We start from the raw sequence: 19,171 nt of genomic DNA, 5'->3' as shown, positions 1-19,171 counted from the left end.
AGTGCAAAAAGAAAGCCCACGCAAGTCTTTTCATTAAGAAAGTTGACCAAAATGTGCTCCCAACTTTTCACAAAATAAGAAACGGAAGTTAATCTGAGAACATATAGTTCATAACTAACAGTGTATTCTTAGGAAATCTATGCTCAATAAAGAGGAAAGATTCAACACAGTGTTCTTCAAATAACTTCACCATCAATGTCACCACTGTAAAAACATTCTCTCTTCTCTCCTTCCTGTTTCCTGTTCTGGGTTCTGTTTCCTGTCACTGTCTCTGTATTACAGCAGAGCTCCAAAGTGTATAAAAGGCATTCCTCCATAATCCCATCCTGCCGTTTGCTGGAAGAGGCCAGGGAGGTGCAGCCCATGGCTGAGGAGATGGACTTTCAGCCTGGTCAGTACACTACAACAATACTACAGTATAGTACAACAATATCTTATGTATAAATAAAAATAAAAATAAAATATATGTAGCTATTGTTGTACAGTATAGTACAACAATAGCTTATGTATAAAAAAAAAATATATATATATATATGTGATATAGAACGTACGGCAGAAGATCATGGATCAGAAGGTCATAGTTCTAACTGTATTTCAGTGGTTAGACTCAAGGAATAGTCTATATTTTCCCAGGCACGATGCAAAATAACATCTCAGTCAAGAGTGCAACAGTAACAATATCTCAACTTCAGCGTAGCAACACAATGTCATTTACACACTACAGTGCAAAAAAAAAAGTTTAGACCCATAGTTAACACTCAGAAGCCTTTGTATTGACAGGCAATTCTGCAATGCATTGTGTTATTGCATCAGCATGTGCTGTGATAGACATCAGAAATAAACACTGTCCGTCTCTCTCTCTTCCCAGCGGGGGGTTCGGACGACGTCAACGGCTTCCAATCCTCGAACGTCCCCGAGGCTCCGAGGCCGGGGGAGAGAAGCCGGCCGGGTCCCACTTCCCGGGTACAGCTCCGCGCCCCTCGCTCCAAGCTGTCGTCCCGGCCTGTGAGCCTGCCCGCGGAGCGCCCCCCGGCCACGCTACGCGGCGTGGACCAGAGGAACACCCCGAACGGCGTGGAGACGGACGGCGCCCAACCGGATGGCCCCGGGCCGGGGGCCTGCGAGGAGGCCTCGGAGGACGACAGGCCCCGGACCCGAGTGAGCAGTCACTACCGCAGCACGTTCATCGACACCCAGACCCTGCGGAGGACGTGGGACAAGCAGTACAAGCGTTACGACGTCACCCCCAGGACGGCCCGGATCGTGGCGAGCTTGCCGAGCGAGGAGGAGGGCCACGTGGACGATGCCGCCGGCTGTCTGTCCGTGTCTGTGACGTCGTCCGCGTCTGCCTGTTCTCTCGGGAGATGCAGTTTGAATCCCGTCGCCGTCGCCGCCTACCCCAACAGACCGTACACCATCGCGGTGAGGGCAGGCAGGACTTTGAGGCGAGAGGAGAATGTGTGCGAGTACATCCCAGTGTCCACCTCGTCGAGGCCCCCCAGAACTCTCCAGCCCCCCCCCGGAACCTTCTACAAGCCTCCGTCGGGCAGCAAGGCCAAGGCTTTCGCAGACGCGGGGTCGAAGATGAGTGCGGCGGCGACAGCTAACAGCGCTGAGGAAGAGGAGGAGGAGGAAGAAGAGGAGGAGGAGGAGCTGGGGGTTGAGATCGAGGTGTCTGTGGATGAGCCATGTGAGGAGGCCGGGGCGGCCTCGTCCGGCCACCAGTCCCCCCGCTCCAGCCCCGAGGAATTGAGTCACGGCGACGCTAAGCCTCTGTACCAGAGACTACGGCCCAGACGGCTGCAGGAGTTTGAACACAGGGAGGCTCACTTCGTATAGCCTCCCTCACCCTCTGAGGTACTCCTCCCTCACTTCACGGTTCAAGGGTCAAAGTTCAAGGTTCAATAAACGTTTGGACAAGGAGGTCTGATGGATATAATATGTGCCATATTGAAGACGAAAAAACACCAAGAATTTCATGAACTGTGAAAAATGTACCCATGGAAGTGTTATATATTAATATATATTTCTTGATATCTGTCAGGCTTTTGTTTGGCGCTGTGAGTAACAGATTTACAATTGAAGACAGGATGCACTTATTATGTTGTTTTTAAGTTACTTCACATGAATTCTGATTAAAAGTTGTTAAAATATAAATAAGAAAGGAAAAAATAAGTAATTTTACCAAAACAAAGCTGTGTGTAATTGGTCAAATTCTAAATAAGTTGAAATCACACTCACAGTTTCTTTACCATCCTGCTCAATACACATTGATGAAAGAACATAGTCTGTTTTATCTTTTAAACTGTGCAAATACATTTTACAAAAACATTATTTTACCCATCGAACAACTTACATTACATTTACATTCTGCATTCATATGTTTTATGCCAAAAATGGGAATAACCTGTTACCGTATCCAATTCAGTTTGATGCACTTATTTACCTTAAATTAATCTTACACCTTTTTTTGTCTCTGAATTCTCTGTTGTTACTCAGACTGCAGTGTTATGTTAGTCATGTATAAAGTGTTCCACAACCTAACATGTTGCATCATGTTAAAATGGCCTCATCACTCACTCGATTGACACGTAAGTAATGTACATGGTGTCTGCATGTAAATACATTGAAATATGTTACAGAGTAACACCTTGTTGAAAGAAAAAATAATTCTGCTTTAGTTTTTTGTATACAAACTGTAAGAAGCTTCCAGTGCCCATGTATTGCCTTGTAGAAGGATGTCACCAAGGTTTAAAAAGCACATACGTATACAAAGCTAAACTCGGCCAAAGCTGTTTAAGAGGAAGCCTACGTTATTCAGCGGTGAACAGGGATACAATTGCCTTTCCCCAATGGCCAACCCAAGTCATTGTAGGTGCATCATTCTTGTAAATTGTATTTCTGTCTGTATTTTATGAATGGTGAACGAATGTTTCTGTGTATTAAATTACTTTTGCAATTGTGTACAAACAGGTACATGGGAACATACGCCTTTTTGTAACTTATTAAAATAAAGCTTACATCTTCCAAATATATATTTTTGACTGGCATTAATGTTATACAGTTATATTAGTGTGATGATATGATAAATGCAGAAGCTATTTTAGGTCCATTTAGCTGTTACACTCTGTACATGCTATTATGTCCACAAGTAGGGCATCCTAAATGATATAAAAGTGTTGTTTGTCCTATTCGTCATTTCTAAGTGAATATCTAGACCTAATGAGACCCAAGATTAACCTATGAAAATGGAGTCTGGTATTAGTGGTCTGTTGTTTGTTAGGTCATGTCGGTCTCTTCAGCGAATGGATGAGTGGAGTTAGCAAGCTGTGGGCATGCAGAAAGAAGATTATATCAATCTGCTTAACTATTCGCAAGGTCTAGGGAACTCACTGCGTAAGCTAACATGGAGCACACAGGAGATTGTAAACGGCTACGTGTTTTACTTTAGATGTCACTCAACGATTAGATTGTTCTTCTGAGGTATGTGATATGATTGACTATCTTGAGGCTCTCTGATGTGTTTTGCTGTTACCTCGACTGGAGGGGGACTGTTTAGTGCCTGCATAGTGTTGCATAATGCCAGTGTTGTAGTGTTTTTATAGACAGCAGAAAGCAATCACATTAAAGGAAACTGTGAGGAAATGATGTTAGCAGAATAAGACTGTCAAGACTTGCATTCGGCATTGTTCAAGTGTTAAAGATCAATCTTACAGCCTTCAGTATTGGTGAGTGTGCTGGATGCAAAACAAGTTGTTTCGCAATGTACGGTTTTGCTCAAGCTTTGAATGTGTTGAGTCCTTGTGGAGCTAATGTCCTTTGCTTTTACAAGGGTGCATTTATTGGACTTTTTTTAACAGAAGAAACAATAAATATGTCTGAAATTCTCCATAAATAATCATTTCATCATAACAAGACATGGTGCCTGTCACAACTCAATATTTGTGTTGGCTGACCTAACAATGTAAACAATCAATTGTTGTCTATGAATAGTTTTTCAAGTATGATGCACGGAAATATGATTGAAACAACTTCTACTGTGGTTAGTGGTTTATGTTTGCGCTGTTCTTTGTCGGTGGGTCGGACCCATCATTCAGATTATGTTTTCAGCCGCACTTGGGAGTTGAGACTCCCATTGTTGAAATTGATTGGCATGACCTAGAAAAGGCCTTCATCGGCCCATACTCTCGCTACACCCCTCCTCTCTGTTGCTGCTGCACTTGGTTGGTTCAGTCAGCATCAAGGGACACTGGGAATGTTTACGGGCGACGTCTCTCCTACTGCATAGAAGAAGAAAAGAAAACTACATCTGAATTTAAAGACAGGAAAGGGAAAAGTTCCAGACGTTCCCAATCCAATTAGCAAAAATCGTTGGTTGAGTTTTCCTGGGCTGTGCTTATGATCGCAATAGGGTTGTTGTGAATAGGTTGTATGGTTGAGGTCGTTTGGTTGTGTGGTACTCTGACGTGGTTTTGGGGGGGATTGTGTTCAGGCCTGAGTCCTGTTGGACGCCCCCTGGGGGGTCAGTGGAGGAGCCATGAGGACAGTCAGTCAGATCCGACTGTTACTGTGGAAGAACTGGACCCAACGCAAGAGGCAAAAGGTAAACAAAGATTCCCCTCACTCCTGTGATGAGATTGATGAAGTTTGGAAATATTCACAGGCAGGGGCAGCAAAGTGTGTGTGTGTATGTGTGTGTGTGTGTGTGTGTGTGTGTGTGTGTGTGTGTGTGTGTGTGTGGGGAGGGGGGTTGGTTCCCTCTGACCAAACGTTTTTTTTTGGTCATTCTCTCAGGTCCGGTTCTTCATGGAGATCATGTGGCCTGTGTTTCTGTTCATTGGCCTGGTGTGGCTCCGAAGAGCTAACCCTCTTTACCGCCAACACGAATGTAAGAACTACCGTTTCCACATCGACAACATTTAGGAGCTCGCTAATTCACCAAATATTTCAATAGTTGGCATCATTTTGAACTATCTTTGCTGCCTAAGTGCCGGTGTTTCCTCATGCCCGTGCTGTGTTGCTCCGCTCTGTTGGAACAGGTCACTTTCCCAACAAGGCCATGCCCTCCGCTGGAGTCCTGCCTTGGATCCAGGGCATCGTCTGCAATGCCAACAACCCGTGTTTCCAGTACTCCACCCGCGGGGAGTCGCCTGGCCTGGTCTCCAACTACAACAACTCCATGTGAGCATGCCGAGGACACAGGGTCGGCTCCGGGGGGGGGGGGAATGGAATTCTGTGCCCCCTGTTATTTTTCTATGAGAGTTTCCTTTTTGATTTATTTAGTACATAAATCACACAGACACATAATGAAAATACTTGTTGTGTGTGTGTGTTTGTTCACGTTTGTGTGTGTTTGTTCTCCCATTTGTGTGTGTTTGCGTGTGTATTTGTACTTCCATGTGTGTGTTTCCATGTGTGTTTGTTGTCCCCTCTCTGTGTGTGCGTTGTCCCGTTTGTGTGTCTGTGTGTGTTGTCCCGTGTGTGTGTCTGTGTGCGTTGTCCCGTGTGTGTGCCTGTGTGCGTTGTCCCGTGTGTGTGCCTGTGTGCGTTGTCCCGTGTGTGTGTCTGTGTGCGTTGTCCCGTGTGTGCCTGTGTGTGTTGTCCCGTGTGTGGGTTTGACCTCCCCTCAGCTTTGCCCGGTTCTACTCCGACGCCCAGGAGCTTCTGCTGTCCGACCCAGAGTTCCTTCAGCTGGGCCGGCTCTGGAGAGAGCTGACCACCATGAGCACCTTCATGGACACGCTGAGGACCAACCCAGAGCAGGTCGCAGGTCAGTCCCTCACAGACCCCACGCCCACATACACCCCCTCAGACGCGAGGGCCTTGTGGGGGGTAGGGGAAGGGTGGGTGGCTGGCTGGTCGTCAACAGTGCTTCTGAACGTCTTGAAGAAGGCTTCAGGATGGCGTAGGACCTCCGCGCTCTGTGTTGGGTGAGCTTTGTTTACATGCCGTCCCGACCGACACCTCCCTGGTTCCCAGGAATTGTCTTCCTGGGTGCTTTCAGGTGAGTGAGGTGATGGGATTACAACACTCGGGCTTAAGTGAGGCCATCCGTAGTGAGACTGTAAGCTGCTTACTTTCACCAGAGCTCTGTTTGTTTGGTGGGAACTCGTGTGTCTGTTTCTGTCTAAACGCCCATGCTCCAGAAATAGAGCAAATTGCTCCTGAGTCTCGTACTATCGTTCCTCCCTGGGAACTGATGGCATCGCGCTGTTCCTGTGTGCTTCCTGAAAGCATTCCTAATGCTGACAACTCACAAGAATAGGCAACCTCAAAGTCTACCAGATTTGGAAAATCCTTCTGAATGATTGATGTGTGTATTGGTATGCGCCTGAGTGTATTCCACTGAGTAAGTGATTGATTCGCATGGAATCCCTCTAAAATGGCCGTATGACCTTTATATGTTAAACAATACATCTTTGTCAAAAGTCAAGATTCATACTTATGTTCATAACTAAAACCAGATATGTCAAACAAACTCCTAAAACAACTGATACTGTTTTATTGTTTAAATATCCTTAGGGAAAAAATTGTATAGATACTCAAGTCTTATATCCCCACAGGAGACTATAAGACCCTTTACAATGCTCTTAAAAACCTGGGTCACAATCTCTCCATAGGAGTAGTCTGCCCCCATCACAGTGGAATGTGGGAATGCCGTGGCCCTCAGGGTTCCAGAACATCGGTCACACACACACACACACCCTTTTAATCATTGTGGTTTTTGGTGATTCTTCACTCACTGGGGGTATACGTGTTGTGTTTCTGTGTGTGTGTGTGTGTGTCTACTGTCCCCCTCCAGGTCGAGGGGTGAAGGTGGAGGACATACTGAAGGATGATGAGACTCTGACGTCCTATCTCCTGAGAGACGTACGGCTCCCTGAGTCTGTGGTCTTCCAGCTGGTCAACGCCCAGATCAGACCAGAGGAGGTGAGAGGCTGCCATATGAACATACAGCATATATGTGTGTGTGTGTGTATATATATATTTCAGCAATAGCTCACAACAGGCCATGGTATATTGTTATCCTATCACAACGAAGGGGAGATGTTTGGTCCGACGCAAATTCCGTGGCCGGATAAAAACGGTCACCGAAAATAATAGATCTGAACTCACTCTTCAATTGGACTTTTTCAAATATATTTGAGATGGACAATAGTCCTAGTCTATGGAACCAGAGTCAGATTGCTTGATGTGAGCTGTCCGTTTATGTTGATAGCAATAGAGTTCGAAATAGTGAAATCGGTGTATGAGGGATCCACATGAGGTTTGTTGAGAGAGTTTTCCAGTGTGTCAGGATTAGTAATCTAGTCTGCTGTGGGTTGGACCCCCCCTCACACTGGCAGGAATGGCCCTTTGGCAATTGCATACAGTTCACAAAGAACTCTCTCTCACACACTCTCACACACATACACGCATCACGCACACTCTCTCACACACGCTAACACACACAGACTTTCTCACGCGCACGCACGCACACTCTCTCACACATACACACACTCTCCCTCGCACACGCGCTCTCGCACACACACACACCCTTTCTTTCACACGTACACATGCACGCACACGCTCTCTCTCACACACACGCGCTTGGTCCAGTCCCAGTTCAATTTGGGGTTGGGCACTCTTATTGTGTGTGAGCATTCTGTCCTCACAAAGCCCTTGCAGCGTCACGCCCGCCTCGCGGTGCTCTGATCCCGAGGTGGCGTCTTCGTTCGCCAGGGGGTGCGGGAAAAGCCGTCTCCGACGCCGACCTACCACCCATCCCCACAAAAGCCCATCACATCGCAATGACATCAGTATCCCGATGGTCCTCAGGCCCAGCTTTCAGATGGAAATAGCCAAAGAAGACCCAGAGAGGCCGGCGCTCTGGGCCGGCTCATTCAGCCAACACCGCCCGCCTCTGGGATCCACTGGCTGGAGGACTTCCAGAGACTAATCAGTTGGAATACTCAGGACGGGACGCCGTGTTAAAGCCGTGAATGGTGATGACACACACGCATAATAACTCTGCGGCATGTCAACGTACACACTCACCAGCGCGGCGCTTACTTTCAGCAGACTACCTGCTGTATGCATGCCCGGCACACACAAAGGCCCTTTTAATTGGGCTTCTACCCTTGAAACGCACACTCGCTCACAAAAGCACACACTTAGCGAGGCTGCCGGCTGTTGGCAGGGCGACAGCGCAGGGCATGACCTCTCCAGGGTCGCTGCGCTCCGTCTGAGAGGCTGCGGAATGTCACACACTGACGCTCCATTGTGTACTGTCCAAAAGTGTGTGTGCTTGTGTGTGTGTTTGTGTGTGTGTGTGTGTGTGAGCATGTGCGTTTTGTGTGTTTGTGCGTCTGTGTGTGTGTTAGCGTATGTGGTGTGTGTTTGTGCATTTGTGTGTGTGTGCCACAGGTGGGAACAAATTCACCAATATTCTACCCAGAAGTCCAAGCTTCTGCTGTTTCAGTAGACCAGGATTCTACGGACACTTGATGCAAACGGCAACAACGCTCCCTCAGAGCCTGCTCTGACCCCTGACCTCTGACCCTCTCCCCTCCTTCCAGTTTGCGTCCGGGGTGCCTGACCTCCACCTGAAGGACATCGCCTGCAGCCAGACCCTGCTGGAGCGCTTCCTCATCTTCCCTGGCCGCAGGGCCCTCTACCTGGTCCACAACGCCATGTGTGTCCTCACCCCCCAGAAACTGCAGACCATCGAGGACAGACTCTACGCCAACGTGGACTTCTTCAAGCTCTTCCGCCTGGTCGGTCCTTCTCCCTCCCCCTCGATGTTTCCCCCCCCCCCCCCCCTCTCTCTCTCTCTCTCTCTCTCTCTCTCTTTTGCTCTCTCTCTCTCTCTCTCTCTCTCTTTCTCTCTCTCTCTATCTCTCTCTCTCTCTCTCTCTCTCTCTCTCTCTGTTGGTCTGTCTGTGTGTTAATGCAATGAGAGCAGACAACTGGTGTGCTTTCGCCATGAACTCTTTGGATCGAGTTTGTCTGGTGTTGGGTAACCAAGACAACGCCTGTAGTCTTGCATCAGCACCCTCAAAATCTCCCTGACTGACCATAGATAGGACGTGAAGTTCTGCTTAACGCTCGATCCTCATGCATTAAGGGAATTAGTGAGGCGTGTCATGATGTCTGTCTGTCTGTGTTTATTGTGTTCTGTCTGAGGCCAGTGACTGACCTTTTGACCTTTGGAACCACTTTCTCTCCATTGAAACATCCGTCAGCCAGTATTAAGACCTCATTGTATACCCATAACACACTCTCACATGTTGTCTGTCGCAGCATGTAGAGCTGTCACCATGATTTAGTGCTCCTCAAACAGACTTTCATAACATGCTGAGCACAGGGATACGCTGTCTGAAAGGGCTGTCGAGGGAGCAGCACTGTGTCTGTCACATTTAGGCCTGGGTGGAGCAGAGCTGGCAGGAATCCTGACGACTGCCTGGCACACCCTGGAGGACCCCAGGGGAAGCTGGGGGGGACGTTGGCACGAGAGGGGAGGGGTGATTTTGCTGGGAAACAACGTCTCAAAGGTCCGTGGACACAGGCTCAAGTAGCCCACAACAGAGAGCCGAACTACGGGGGCTTCCAACACAGTGACACGAGAGCCGAAAACTGCCTGTGCCCCTGTCGTACTACAATACCCACAATGCCACTCTGCGAATCTGGCTGCGACTGAGGCGGCAGAGAGAAGGGAGGCTCGGCATTTGTCCACCTCACGGTCTCAGCAGGCAGACTTGGCCTTGTTCGATAAGAAGCTTAGAGCCGCAGACACGCCTCCCCCTGCCAGACTGAAGTGAAGGAGAGCTGGTAATCTCCACCCTGGGAGTGTGTTTAACGTTCAGGGGAGAGCTCCGAGCGGCCTCTTCCTTCCCGCTCATCCCGACCAGGAGGAGAGAGCCAGCGCAGCCGGTGTGGGCTGCTCCAGCATGACTCAGCGCTGACTCTGCAACCGGCTGGCTGGCAGGCACAGCAGGCCGGGATGAAGGCCTCGCTCACAGGCACACAAACCCCACCGGACACTGAAGTTGAAAGGACAGGGAACGAGATTGTGCTTCAGGGCCGTTTAGCCGAGTCAGTGGTACACACACACACACACACACAAACTTAAAGACACACATGAGCCCACACTCACACGTACATAAACCCACACATACACAAACACACACACTCACACACGTCCAAACACACACGTACATACACACACATAAACACACACTCATATGTACACACGCACGCATACACATGCACACACGCGTCCACACACACACACTCGCACGCACGTCCGTATCTCAGGAGAAAGAGAGGAATGTCAGGGAGGAAGCACGTCTTGTTCAGGATTGAGGTGTCTGCCCGGCTCCATTTCCTGCTTCGCCAGCCCATTGTGTAGCGGGCTGCCAGGAAGATCCCTCGCTGAACGAGCCGTCCTTGGAAGTAGCTGTTCCAGGAGATACCGGACTCCAGGAAGCAGCAGCTTTGCTGTGTGACGGCAAAGGACGACTCAGCACATTTCCAGGCCTTTTGTGTCGAAACGAATGACATGGATAGTTTTTCCTTTACTCACAGATATCATCAGTTGGCACTGCTGGTGGATACAAGGAGTGGCAAGGGTATATTATAGTACTGTACATGTACATGCATAGTACATTTCATTCATTAATATAGATTTTATTTATATTGGCATCATATAAACTACAATGGTACAACAATTTGGGATGGAGTCACACTGTCCCTCCATGCCTCTATGCCCCTCTACAACTGCCACCCCCTTGCCACCCCAGGTGAAAAGTGTAAGTTGGCACATTGCTAAATCCTGGTTCACTTCTGTGAACCTAAAACCCAAGTCAACGAAAAGCTCCAACCGTGCTTTGTGTGTTTTTCCAGCTTTTTGGAGTTAACTATCTGTTTAGATGAAGGGGTTATGGATGCACCACTGTAAGACTGGGATGTCCGACATCTGATTCTCTTCTTGGCGTCTACAGCTTCCGCGTGTGCTGGACAACCACTCCAACGGCATCGACATTCTGTTCTGGGGCCGAGTCCTCTCTGCGGCCTCCGAGAAACTGCAAGAGGTACCGTCCGAATCCTCCCTCCCTCCCTCCCTCCCTCCCCCCTCCCCCCCCTCCCTCCCTCCCCTCAACGGTCGCCCATCCTGTATTTTTAGCTCAGGAAGCCGTCGCTTCCCCCCAGCGCCGGCCTTTACGCACGCACAGGACGGCATGGGGATCATGTTGTGCGTATGAGGAAGGCTAAATGCAGCCGGTTCTCTTTTTAGTCCCAGTCCAGATAAATGATCAGGCGGTCTGTACGGCCAGCCGTGAGGAAGGGCCTGAACACAGGTGAGGCTCCAGGGTCAAAGGTTAACTGGGGAGGTTTATGACCCTTACTGACCCTTACTGATGTTGATTACAGGGTGTGTGTGTGTGTGGGGGGGGGGGGGGGGGGGGGGGGGGGGGAGGGCGGGACAGTCTATTGAGGTGACATCCTGTTGGCGGGGGAGGATTCTTGTCTGTCAGAATACCGTGACGCCTGCTAGTCATTTCCCAAATTCCACTTCTGCCGGATTATGCATCACCACGGACACTGAAAATAAGCTGTGACAGTTCAGAATCATTAGCGGAAGTGCTGCTTCTCTCTCGCAGATCTGGTAAAACCCCAAAGAGGCATTAAAAACAGAATATAGGTATATATTTTCCTCTGTCGACTATAGAAATGCCTACAGTACTGGAAGCCACTGCTAATTGGCTGAGGGAGTGGTTAAGGAGTGGTGAGTCAAATCACTTTGCGTGCTTTCAGCACCCTCTTTCTCTCTCTCTCTCTTAATGGCCCCTGAGGGAGGAATACCGGCCCCACACTCAACACTCTTCACCAGCGGGGCCGCGGCTTGATTTGTTTGTTGTCGTTCAGCTTGTAGGAAACGCAGGGTGGTCCGGTGGATATCATACCTCAGATGGTTCGTTAATTACTCGGAACGCTGCAGAGTGACAAATAAACAAATGTGTTTCCAGAAAGCACGAGAGGAAAAGATCCAGGCGTGATTATTGTTGGCGACAGCGCTCTGTTATTATCACCACGCCCTCCCCTCCCAAGCCACCACCAACACTACACATAATGCAATTCAACTCAATGCCTTCATGCTTGCTAACGCTGTTGTTGTTGTTGTCGTGGTCGTGCCTGCAGTTTGCGGGGAGAAACAGCTCCAGAGACCTGCTCCACGTCCTGTCCCACCTGTTCCAGGCTCAGAGCAGCCAGGAGAGCCTGTCCTTCAGCCACATCATGGCTGCAGCCTCCAGCCTGGTGTGTGGGTACACCGAGGGAGCCTTCTCCAGGGTGACCTCCTTCAACTGGTACGAGGACAACAACTACAAGGCCTTCCTGGGGGTGAACAGCACCACGAAGCAGGGAGAGTACTCCTACGACCACGCCGCCAGTGAGTCTGGGCTCCCTCCGTGCCGCAGTCGGACTGTGGTGTTCTTCGCCAGGCGTTCACAACGTGGCCCTGTCATCAGATTCCAGTCAGTTCTCTAAATGTTCTCTCCTCTCCTCTCCACTCCTCTCCACTCCTCCCCCCTCCTCTCCTCTCCTCCCCCCTCCTCTCCTCTTCTCTCCCTCTCCCTCTCTCCTCTCCTCTCTTCTCCTCTCCTCCCCTCTCCACTCCTCCCCCCTCCTCTCCTCTCCTCCCCCCTCCTCTCCTCTCCCTCTCCCTCTCTCCTCTCCTCTCTTCTCCTGTGTGTTCAGCGCCGTTCTGTAATGAGCTGATGGAGGTGATGGAGTCTAACCCCATCACCAAGGTGGTGTGGAGCTCCGTCAAGCCCATGCTGATGGGACAGATCCTCTACTCGCCCGACTCGCCCTCCGTACGACAGATCGTACGCAACGTAAGATGGCCTACCTCACCCTAACCCTAGCCCTCCACACCCTAACCCTGACCCTCCTGACACTAACCCTGACACTCGTCACCCTAACCCTGACCCTCCTCACACTAACCCTAACCCTCCACACCTTAACCCTAACCCTCCTGACACTAACCCTGACCCTCCACACCCTGACCCTCCACACCATAACCCTGACCCTCCACACCCTAACCCTGACCCTCCACACCCTAACCCTGACCCTCCACACCTTAACCCTGACCCTCCACACCTTAACCCTGACCCTCCACACCTTAACCCTGACCCTCCACACCTTAACCCTGACCCTCCACACCCTAACCCTCCACACCCTAACCCTGACCCTCCACACCCTAACCCTGACCCTCCACACCCTAACCCTCCACACCCTAACCCTGACCCTCCACACCCTAACCCTGACCCTCCACACCCTAACCCTAGAGGCTGATTCCTTGGAATCCTCCTGTTCCCACTCCTGGTTGGAGCTGGGCCTCACTAAACTGATAATACCAAACGGATAATGGACTGGAGGCAGTTTCACCATCGCTGCTGGTCATGTGGTCAGATTAGTGTTCCAGGAAGGACCAGCAGATGACTGGAGGTACAGAATGGAGGGATTGTGTCTTAAGCGTCTGTTTGTGGTTCACTGCTTGGTGACGTGGTCGACTTGTTCTCCCGGTTAAGACCTCGGTATGACTCTGCCCTGTAAGTGTATGGACCTGTTGGTGAAATGCCTGCAGGGGCTAACAGTCGTGGGTGACTGTGTCGTAACGGAAGCAAATACCTGGATCGCCTCACGTAGTGTCTTGTCAGGCTCTGCTGTTTCGGATTCTTTCTCAGGACGCAAGCAGGCCGTGAAGCTCACGCACGCCTGTACACACACACATACGTGCATGCATGCACACACTCTTACACATGCACACACACACACACACACACCCTCACACACACATACATACCCACACACGCACCTGCACACACACACACGCACACCCACACACTCACACGCCAGCTTCCTCTCTCCAGAGCCGGAACATTCTTCCCACAGAGCAGGATGTTCATGGCTGAGACGGGGGAGAGGTAAAAGGTTAGGCCATTATTCAGCGACACCAAAAACATGGCCTCTCTCTGCGCTCCAGCTGGTCTCCGCCTTGAAACCACTGTTTTCCTGACCTCAGCGCGGTCGCGTGTCAATTCCCTCTGGAACCCCCATTACACAGCCAGCTTAGTGTCAGTTAAAGTAGCGACGCACAGCATTGCCCAACAAGCTAGCGTAGCCTCCTGAAGACTATTCAGTATAGTATTCCAGTCTAATCTGAGCCCCACGATCGAGACCCCCGCTTGTGAACGCTACAGCCTGTAAGGGACTTAGAAGTCACCCAGAGGTGAAGGACAGGGAGGGGGGAAACATGCAGGTCCATCCCCACCCCCTCCCCCAGAGAAAGGGCCGGATTCCTGGGTACGGGGGCCTGCCTCAGGTCCCTCACCCCCGGGCACTGGACCACATCCCCTTCGCTCGCCCCAAGGGCCGGAACGACTCTGGTTTCACCTTCTTTATCTCTGTTTGTCTGCTTGAAGGACTGGGGAGCGCTGGTTCTGTGGGAACTGATAGATTCAGTAAGCACGCTGAAAGAGTTCGGCCAGTTGTCACCAACGACCCTCGTCATCCCCCCCCCCCCCTGCCATTGTCCGCTTTGTCACCCAAGATCTGACCGGGTACAAGAGGAAGGTGTTTAATTGGGTGTGCTTTTCCACACCTATGTCTGTCCTCTATCTCTGTGTCTGTAGCGATGCTGTACGCAGGCTGTGTACAAGGTTATCGCGAGGAGCAAACAAGCCAGTGTGTTTGCGCATTTGTTACGGAGCAGATTTGGTGCGCGCTCCGGTGCGGTAGCAGGCCTATGGGAATTCTCTGTGTGGAGCTGTTGTCTTTGTAGAGCTTGTTTTCACAGGCACTGTGATGTGGGAACGGTATGTGACCGGAGATTAGTAAGAGAGGGAGTGTGTGTGTGTGTGTGAGAGGGAGTGTGTGTGTGTGTGAGAGAGAGACTCAGAGAGAGAAAGACGCGCGTATAGAAACCATCAGTGTGTGTGTGTGTGTGAGAGAGAGACTCAGAGAGAGAAAGACGCGCGTATAGAAACCATCAGTGTGTGTGTGTGTCATGAATACGAACAAACGGTGTGTGTTTTGTTTCTGTGTGTGTGTGGGACAGGCCAACACCACATTTAAGGAGCTGGAGAGGTTGAGGACGATGGGGAGGGCCTGGGAAGAGGTGGCCCCTCAGATCTGGGCCTTCTTCCAAGATGGAGTCCAGATCAACATGATCCGGGTGAGATAAAACAACTACAAACCCCATATCAACTACTATCCAAAACTACAAACCCCACACTGCAGTGTTTATCAACTGCTCTCCGTGGCTCCATGGATACAAACCCAAGACTACAGTTCATATCAGATACTAAACATTCCAAGGTTGACAACTGCCAGTGTAGAAACCAACAAGGATTAATGGTGGATATGACACCCTGCCAAGTTATGAAAAGGGACACCATCCATGCGGTGTGTCATACAAGTACAAACACCAGGTTACCCTAAAAAACTGAGCACAGTTAAGGTTCACCCACCTCTGCTGTGTTTAGATCCATTTGTGATTTTAATTGTAGTTTAACATTATTGGCTGGTAAAACAATGTCTGCTTAAGAGAACCGGGAATAACGTCCTCGTTCTGGTCTCTCTGAACAGAATGATGCCTGTGTGCTTGTTTCCTGACTAATATGTCTCCGCTGGGTCTGGGGTTCACACGCTGTCTAAAGAAGACCAGGGCTGAAGTTTCCTGTCGTAATGCAAGGCCTTATCTTGACTCAATAGTTCTTATCTCTCTGCCTTATCTCTTTGCCCCTCTCTCTCTCTCTCTCTCTCTCTCTCTCTCTCTCTCTCTCTCTCTCTCTCTCTCTCTCTCTCTCTCTCTCTCCCTCCACTCTCTCTTTCTCTCTCTCCCATCTGTCCCCCCTCACTCCCCCTCTTTCTCTCCCCCTTTTCTTCCCCCCATCTCTTCCCACTCCCCCTTCCTTCTTCCATATACCCCCCCCATCAGAACACCCTCCGTAACCCCACCGTGATGGACTACATAGACAGGATCCTGGCGGAAGCGCCCTTCTCCTCCAAGCACATCATCAACTTCCTGTTCAGCGGGCCGCCAGAGGACCGAGACCAGGACATGGACGACTTTGACTGGAGGAACGTGTTCAACCTCACGGACAGAGTCATCCGCATGATCAACCAGTATGGAGAGGTGAGCCCAACCAGTATAGAGAGGTGAGCCAGTATAGAAAGGTGAACCAGTATATAGAGGTGAACCAGTATATAGAGGTGAACCAGTATGGAGAGGTAAACCAGTATATAGAGGTGAACCAGTATATAGAGGTGAACCAGTATATAGAGGTGAACCAGTATATAGAGGTGAACCAGTATGGAGAGGTAAACCAGTATATAGAGGTGAACCAGTATATAGAGGTGAACCAGTATATAGAGGTGAACCAGTATGAATAGGTGAACCAGTATGAATAGGTGAACCAGTATATAGAGGTGAACCAGTATGAATAGGTGAACCAGTATGAATAGGTGAACCAGTATATAGAGGTGAACCAGTATATAGAGGTGAACCAGTATGAATAGGTGAACCAGTATGAATAGGTGAACCAGTATATAGAGGTGAACCAGTATGAATAGGTGAACCAGTATGAATAGGTGAACCAGTATATAGAGGTGAACCAGTATATAGAGGTGAACCAGTATGAATAGGTGAACCAGTATGAATAGGTGAACCAGTATAGAAAGGTGAACCAGTATATAGAGGTGAACCAGTATGGAGAGGTGAACCAGTATGGAAAGGTGAGCCGAACCATTTCAGTCCTAGGTTCTTTCTTTTAGTCTTTTTAAGGTATTGTAAGTTATCTTATCATTGGGAATGGCTGTTTGCTTGATACTTGTTATGCAAAACCCAAACCACCAACATGGACCCGTGCTGTTTTCTCATGAGTCCCACCTCCCCCCCCCCTCCCAAACATCCATCGTAGGACAGCTCTCCAACTCGTTGTCGTCGCCCACAATAGATGTTAACGTGCTCAAAAAACACCTCACACTCAACAGCACCATAGCATGGTGTCTAATCCACCAACGGCCCCCCAATTTGTCCCCGGCCCCCAAAGACATGTAAATCCACCGCGGTGGGGGTTTGGGGGGGGTGGGGGTGGGGGGGGTGGGGGGGGGCACAACAAACTAGCTGTCAGCTCCCTTTTACACCCGTCTGATCTAGTGGCGTGTACAAAAACACCCCCAGCCTCTCTCCGAAAACCGAGGGCCCTCCATACGAGAGGGGCCAGGCGCCTAAACTCACCCTCCACCTCCTCGATCCTAATGGGGGTGAGAGGCCCCCTCGGGCCGGCGAGGGTGGGAAGAGGGGGGGGGGGGTGAGGGCGGCAACAGGGGCCAGGGCGGTGGGTGCCCCGGGTCTTTGTCCTGGACGAAGCTTACAGCACTTGGTGGTGACAGGGCAGGCCCGGAGCGATTGAGCTGGATTAGCTACAGCTGTCAGTCCAGCCTCTCGGCTGCTCGGAGCAGGAACAAAGAGAGGAGAGGGATGGCTGTTTGGCAGCGTGGTGGTCTAGCGGGCTCTGCATCAGTAGAGGGGACGGGGGGGGGTCGTTTTTAGGTTCGAGGGTGATAATGGAAGTCTGTGTGTGTCATCTCAGGCCTTTCCTGGCTCCAGGCAGCTCTGAAAGGCTTGATCAGACACACTCTGCCTACAGCTCAGAAACACACACACACACACAAACACACCCACACACTCTGCCTACAGCCCAGACACACACACACACACCCTGCAGAAGGAGGCCCCAGTGTGGGTGTCACAGCAGATGAGCGTCTGGCTGAACCTCCTACCAGGGGCCGCCAAAACAACACTGACCTGAGCCCTGCGCTCTGCCCCTGTGTTGATGCCCACACACACACACACACACACTCTTCTGTAACACCTTATCGAATCAGCCCAGACTCACTCGCCTGGGATCGTGGATTGGTCTAACCCAACGTGCTGAACGGCCGCCCTCTCCCCCCTCCCCCCCCCCCCCAGTGTTTGGTCCTGGATAAGTTTGTGGGCGTGTCTGACGAGAACCAGCTCACCCACCGCGCCCTGAGCCTGATCGAGGAGGGGCGCTTCTGGGCGGGCCTGGTGTTCGTAGACATGTTCCCCTGGACCACCAAGGTACCGCCCCACGTCAAGTTCAAGATCCGCATGGACATCGACGTCGTGGAGCGCACCAACAAGATCAAGGACAGGTTGGTGTCTGGCCGCTAGAGGCATATTCACAGTGCCCCAAGTGCAACCCATTCGTGAGACTAAATGTAAGTAGAAAGTTACACAACGCTCTGATCTACCCTCTTCCCTTCCCCTCACCATCCCAACTCCCCTTCCTGGCTAAGGTACTGGGACCCAGGCCCCAGAGCTGACCCCATGGATGACCTCCGCTACATTTGGGGGGGCTTTGCCTACCTCCAGGACATGGTGGAGCATGGGATCATCAGGACCCACACAGGGAAGGAGTCTCCTCTGGGGGTGTACCTGCAGCAGATGCCCTACCCCTGCTATGTGGACGACCTGTGAGTGAAGCCCACCTACGGCATCGCTTTGTCACTCCTCCGACTGGCCGGTCAATGTGTCAATCAACGTGTCTCTGCTTCTGTCTCCTCCACGCTTTCTGTCTTGTCCCGCCCTCCTCCTTCCACGACCCCTCCCCCACCCTTGTCCTATTTTCTTTTTCTCTCTCTCCCACCCTCCTTCTCTTCTCTTCTTCTCTCTCTCTTCCACCCTCCTCCCTCCCTCCCTCCCTCCCTCCATCCCCTCTCCTCCTCCTCCTCCTCCTCCTCCTCCTCCTCTCCTCCCTCCCCCCAGCTTCATGCTGACGTTAAACCGCTGCTTCCCGGTGTTCATGGTGCTGGCCTGGGTCTATTCCGTGTCCATGACGGTGAAGAGCATCGTGCTGGAGAAGGAGCTCCGGCTCAAGGAGACCCTGAAGGCCATGGGGGTCACCAACGAGGTCCTCTGGGTCACCTGGTTCATTGACAGCTTCATCGTCATGGCGACCAGCACCGCCCTCCTCACCGCCATCATCATGGTGAGGGACGCTGGCGGGGGGAGGGTGGGGGGCTGGGGTCGTGGGCGGGTTGCGGGGGGTGGCCCATGTCTGCAGGGGTCAACTCACCCTGGTTGACCTGATCCTCT

At 50.9% G+C, this 19,171-nt stretch overlaps 2 protein-coding genes across 9 annotated transcripts in view; both read left to right on the top strand.

Moving 5' to 3' along the window:
• arhgap29a (Rho GTPase activating protein 29a) overlaps positions 1-3,035 on the top strand; it is a 33,949-nt gene extending 30,914 nt beyond the window's left edge. For 5 of the 6 annotated variants that reach the window (XM_062479129.1, XM_062479132.1, XM_062479135.1 and 2 more), the window contains 2 exons: positions 283-391; positions 869-3,035. In XM_062479129.1, coding sequence (XP_062335113.1) covers positions 283-391; positions 869-1,839 — 1,080 coding nt within the window. In that variant the 3' untranslated portion in view covers positions 1,840-3,035. The remainder of the gene's footprint in view (positions 1-282; positions 392-868) is intronic. The other variant, XM_062479130.1, reaches the window with a different exon arrangement.
• Positions 3,036-3,330: 295 nt separating this feature from the next.
• The window catches only part of LOC134034784 (retinal-specific phospholipid-transporting ATPase ABCA4-like), a 31,447-nt gene continuing 15,606 nt past the window's right edge, over positions 3,331-19,171 (top strand). For 2 of the 3 annotated variants that reach the window (XM_062479395.1, XM_062479392.1), the window contains exons 1-15: positions 3,331-3,483; positions 4,493-4,603; positions 4,795-4,888; positions 5,040-5,181; positions 5,631-5,770; positions 6,803-6,930; positions 8,559-8,756; positions 10,983-11,072; positions 12,181-12,430; positions 12,739-12,878; positions 15,104-15,220; positions 15,986-16,183; positions 18,023-18,228; positions 18,373-18,549; positions 18,842-19,064. In XM_062479395.1, the coding sequence (XP_062335379.1) occupies positions 4,538-4,603; positions 4,795-4,888; positions 5,040-5,181; positions 5,631-5,770; positions 6,803-6,930; positions 8,559-8,756; positions 10,983-11,072; positions 12,181-12,430; positions 12,739-12,878; positions 15,104-15,220; positions 15,986-16,183; positions 18,023-18,228; positions 18,373-18,549; positions 18,842-19,064 (2,169 nt within the window). In that variant the 5' untranslated portion in view covers positions 3,331-3,483; positions 4,493-4,537. Of the gene's footprint in view, positions 3,484-3,527; positions 3,729-4,492; positions 4,604-4,794; positions 4,889-5,039; positions 5,182-5,630; positions 5,771-6,802; positions 6,931-8,558; positions 8,757-10,982; positions 11,073-12,180; positions 12,431-12,738; positions 12,879-15,103; positions 15,221-15,985; positions 16,184-18,022; positions 18,229-18,372; positions 18,550-18,841; positions 19,065-19,171 lie in introns of those variants that run through there. The other variant, XM_062479394.1, reaches the window with a different exon arrangement.

The sequence above is a fragment of the Osmerus eperlanus genome, chromosome 15, assembly GCF_963692335.1.
Source record: "Osmerus eperlanus chromosome 15, fOsmEpe2.1, whole genome shotgun sequence".
Classification (NCBI taxonomy): domain Eukaryota; kingdom Metazoa; phylum Chordata; class Actinopteri; order Osmeriformes; family Osmeridae; genus Osmerus; species Osmerus eperlanus.
This window is presented reverse-complemented; position numbering and strand designations above follow the sequence as displayed.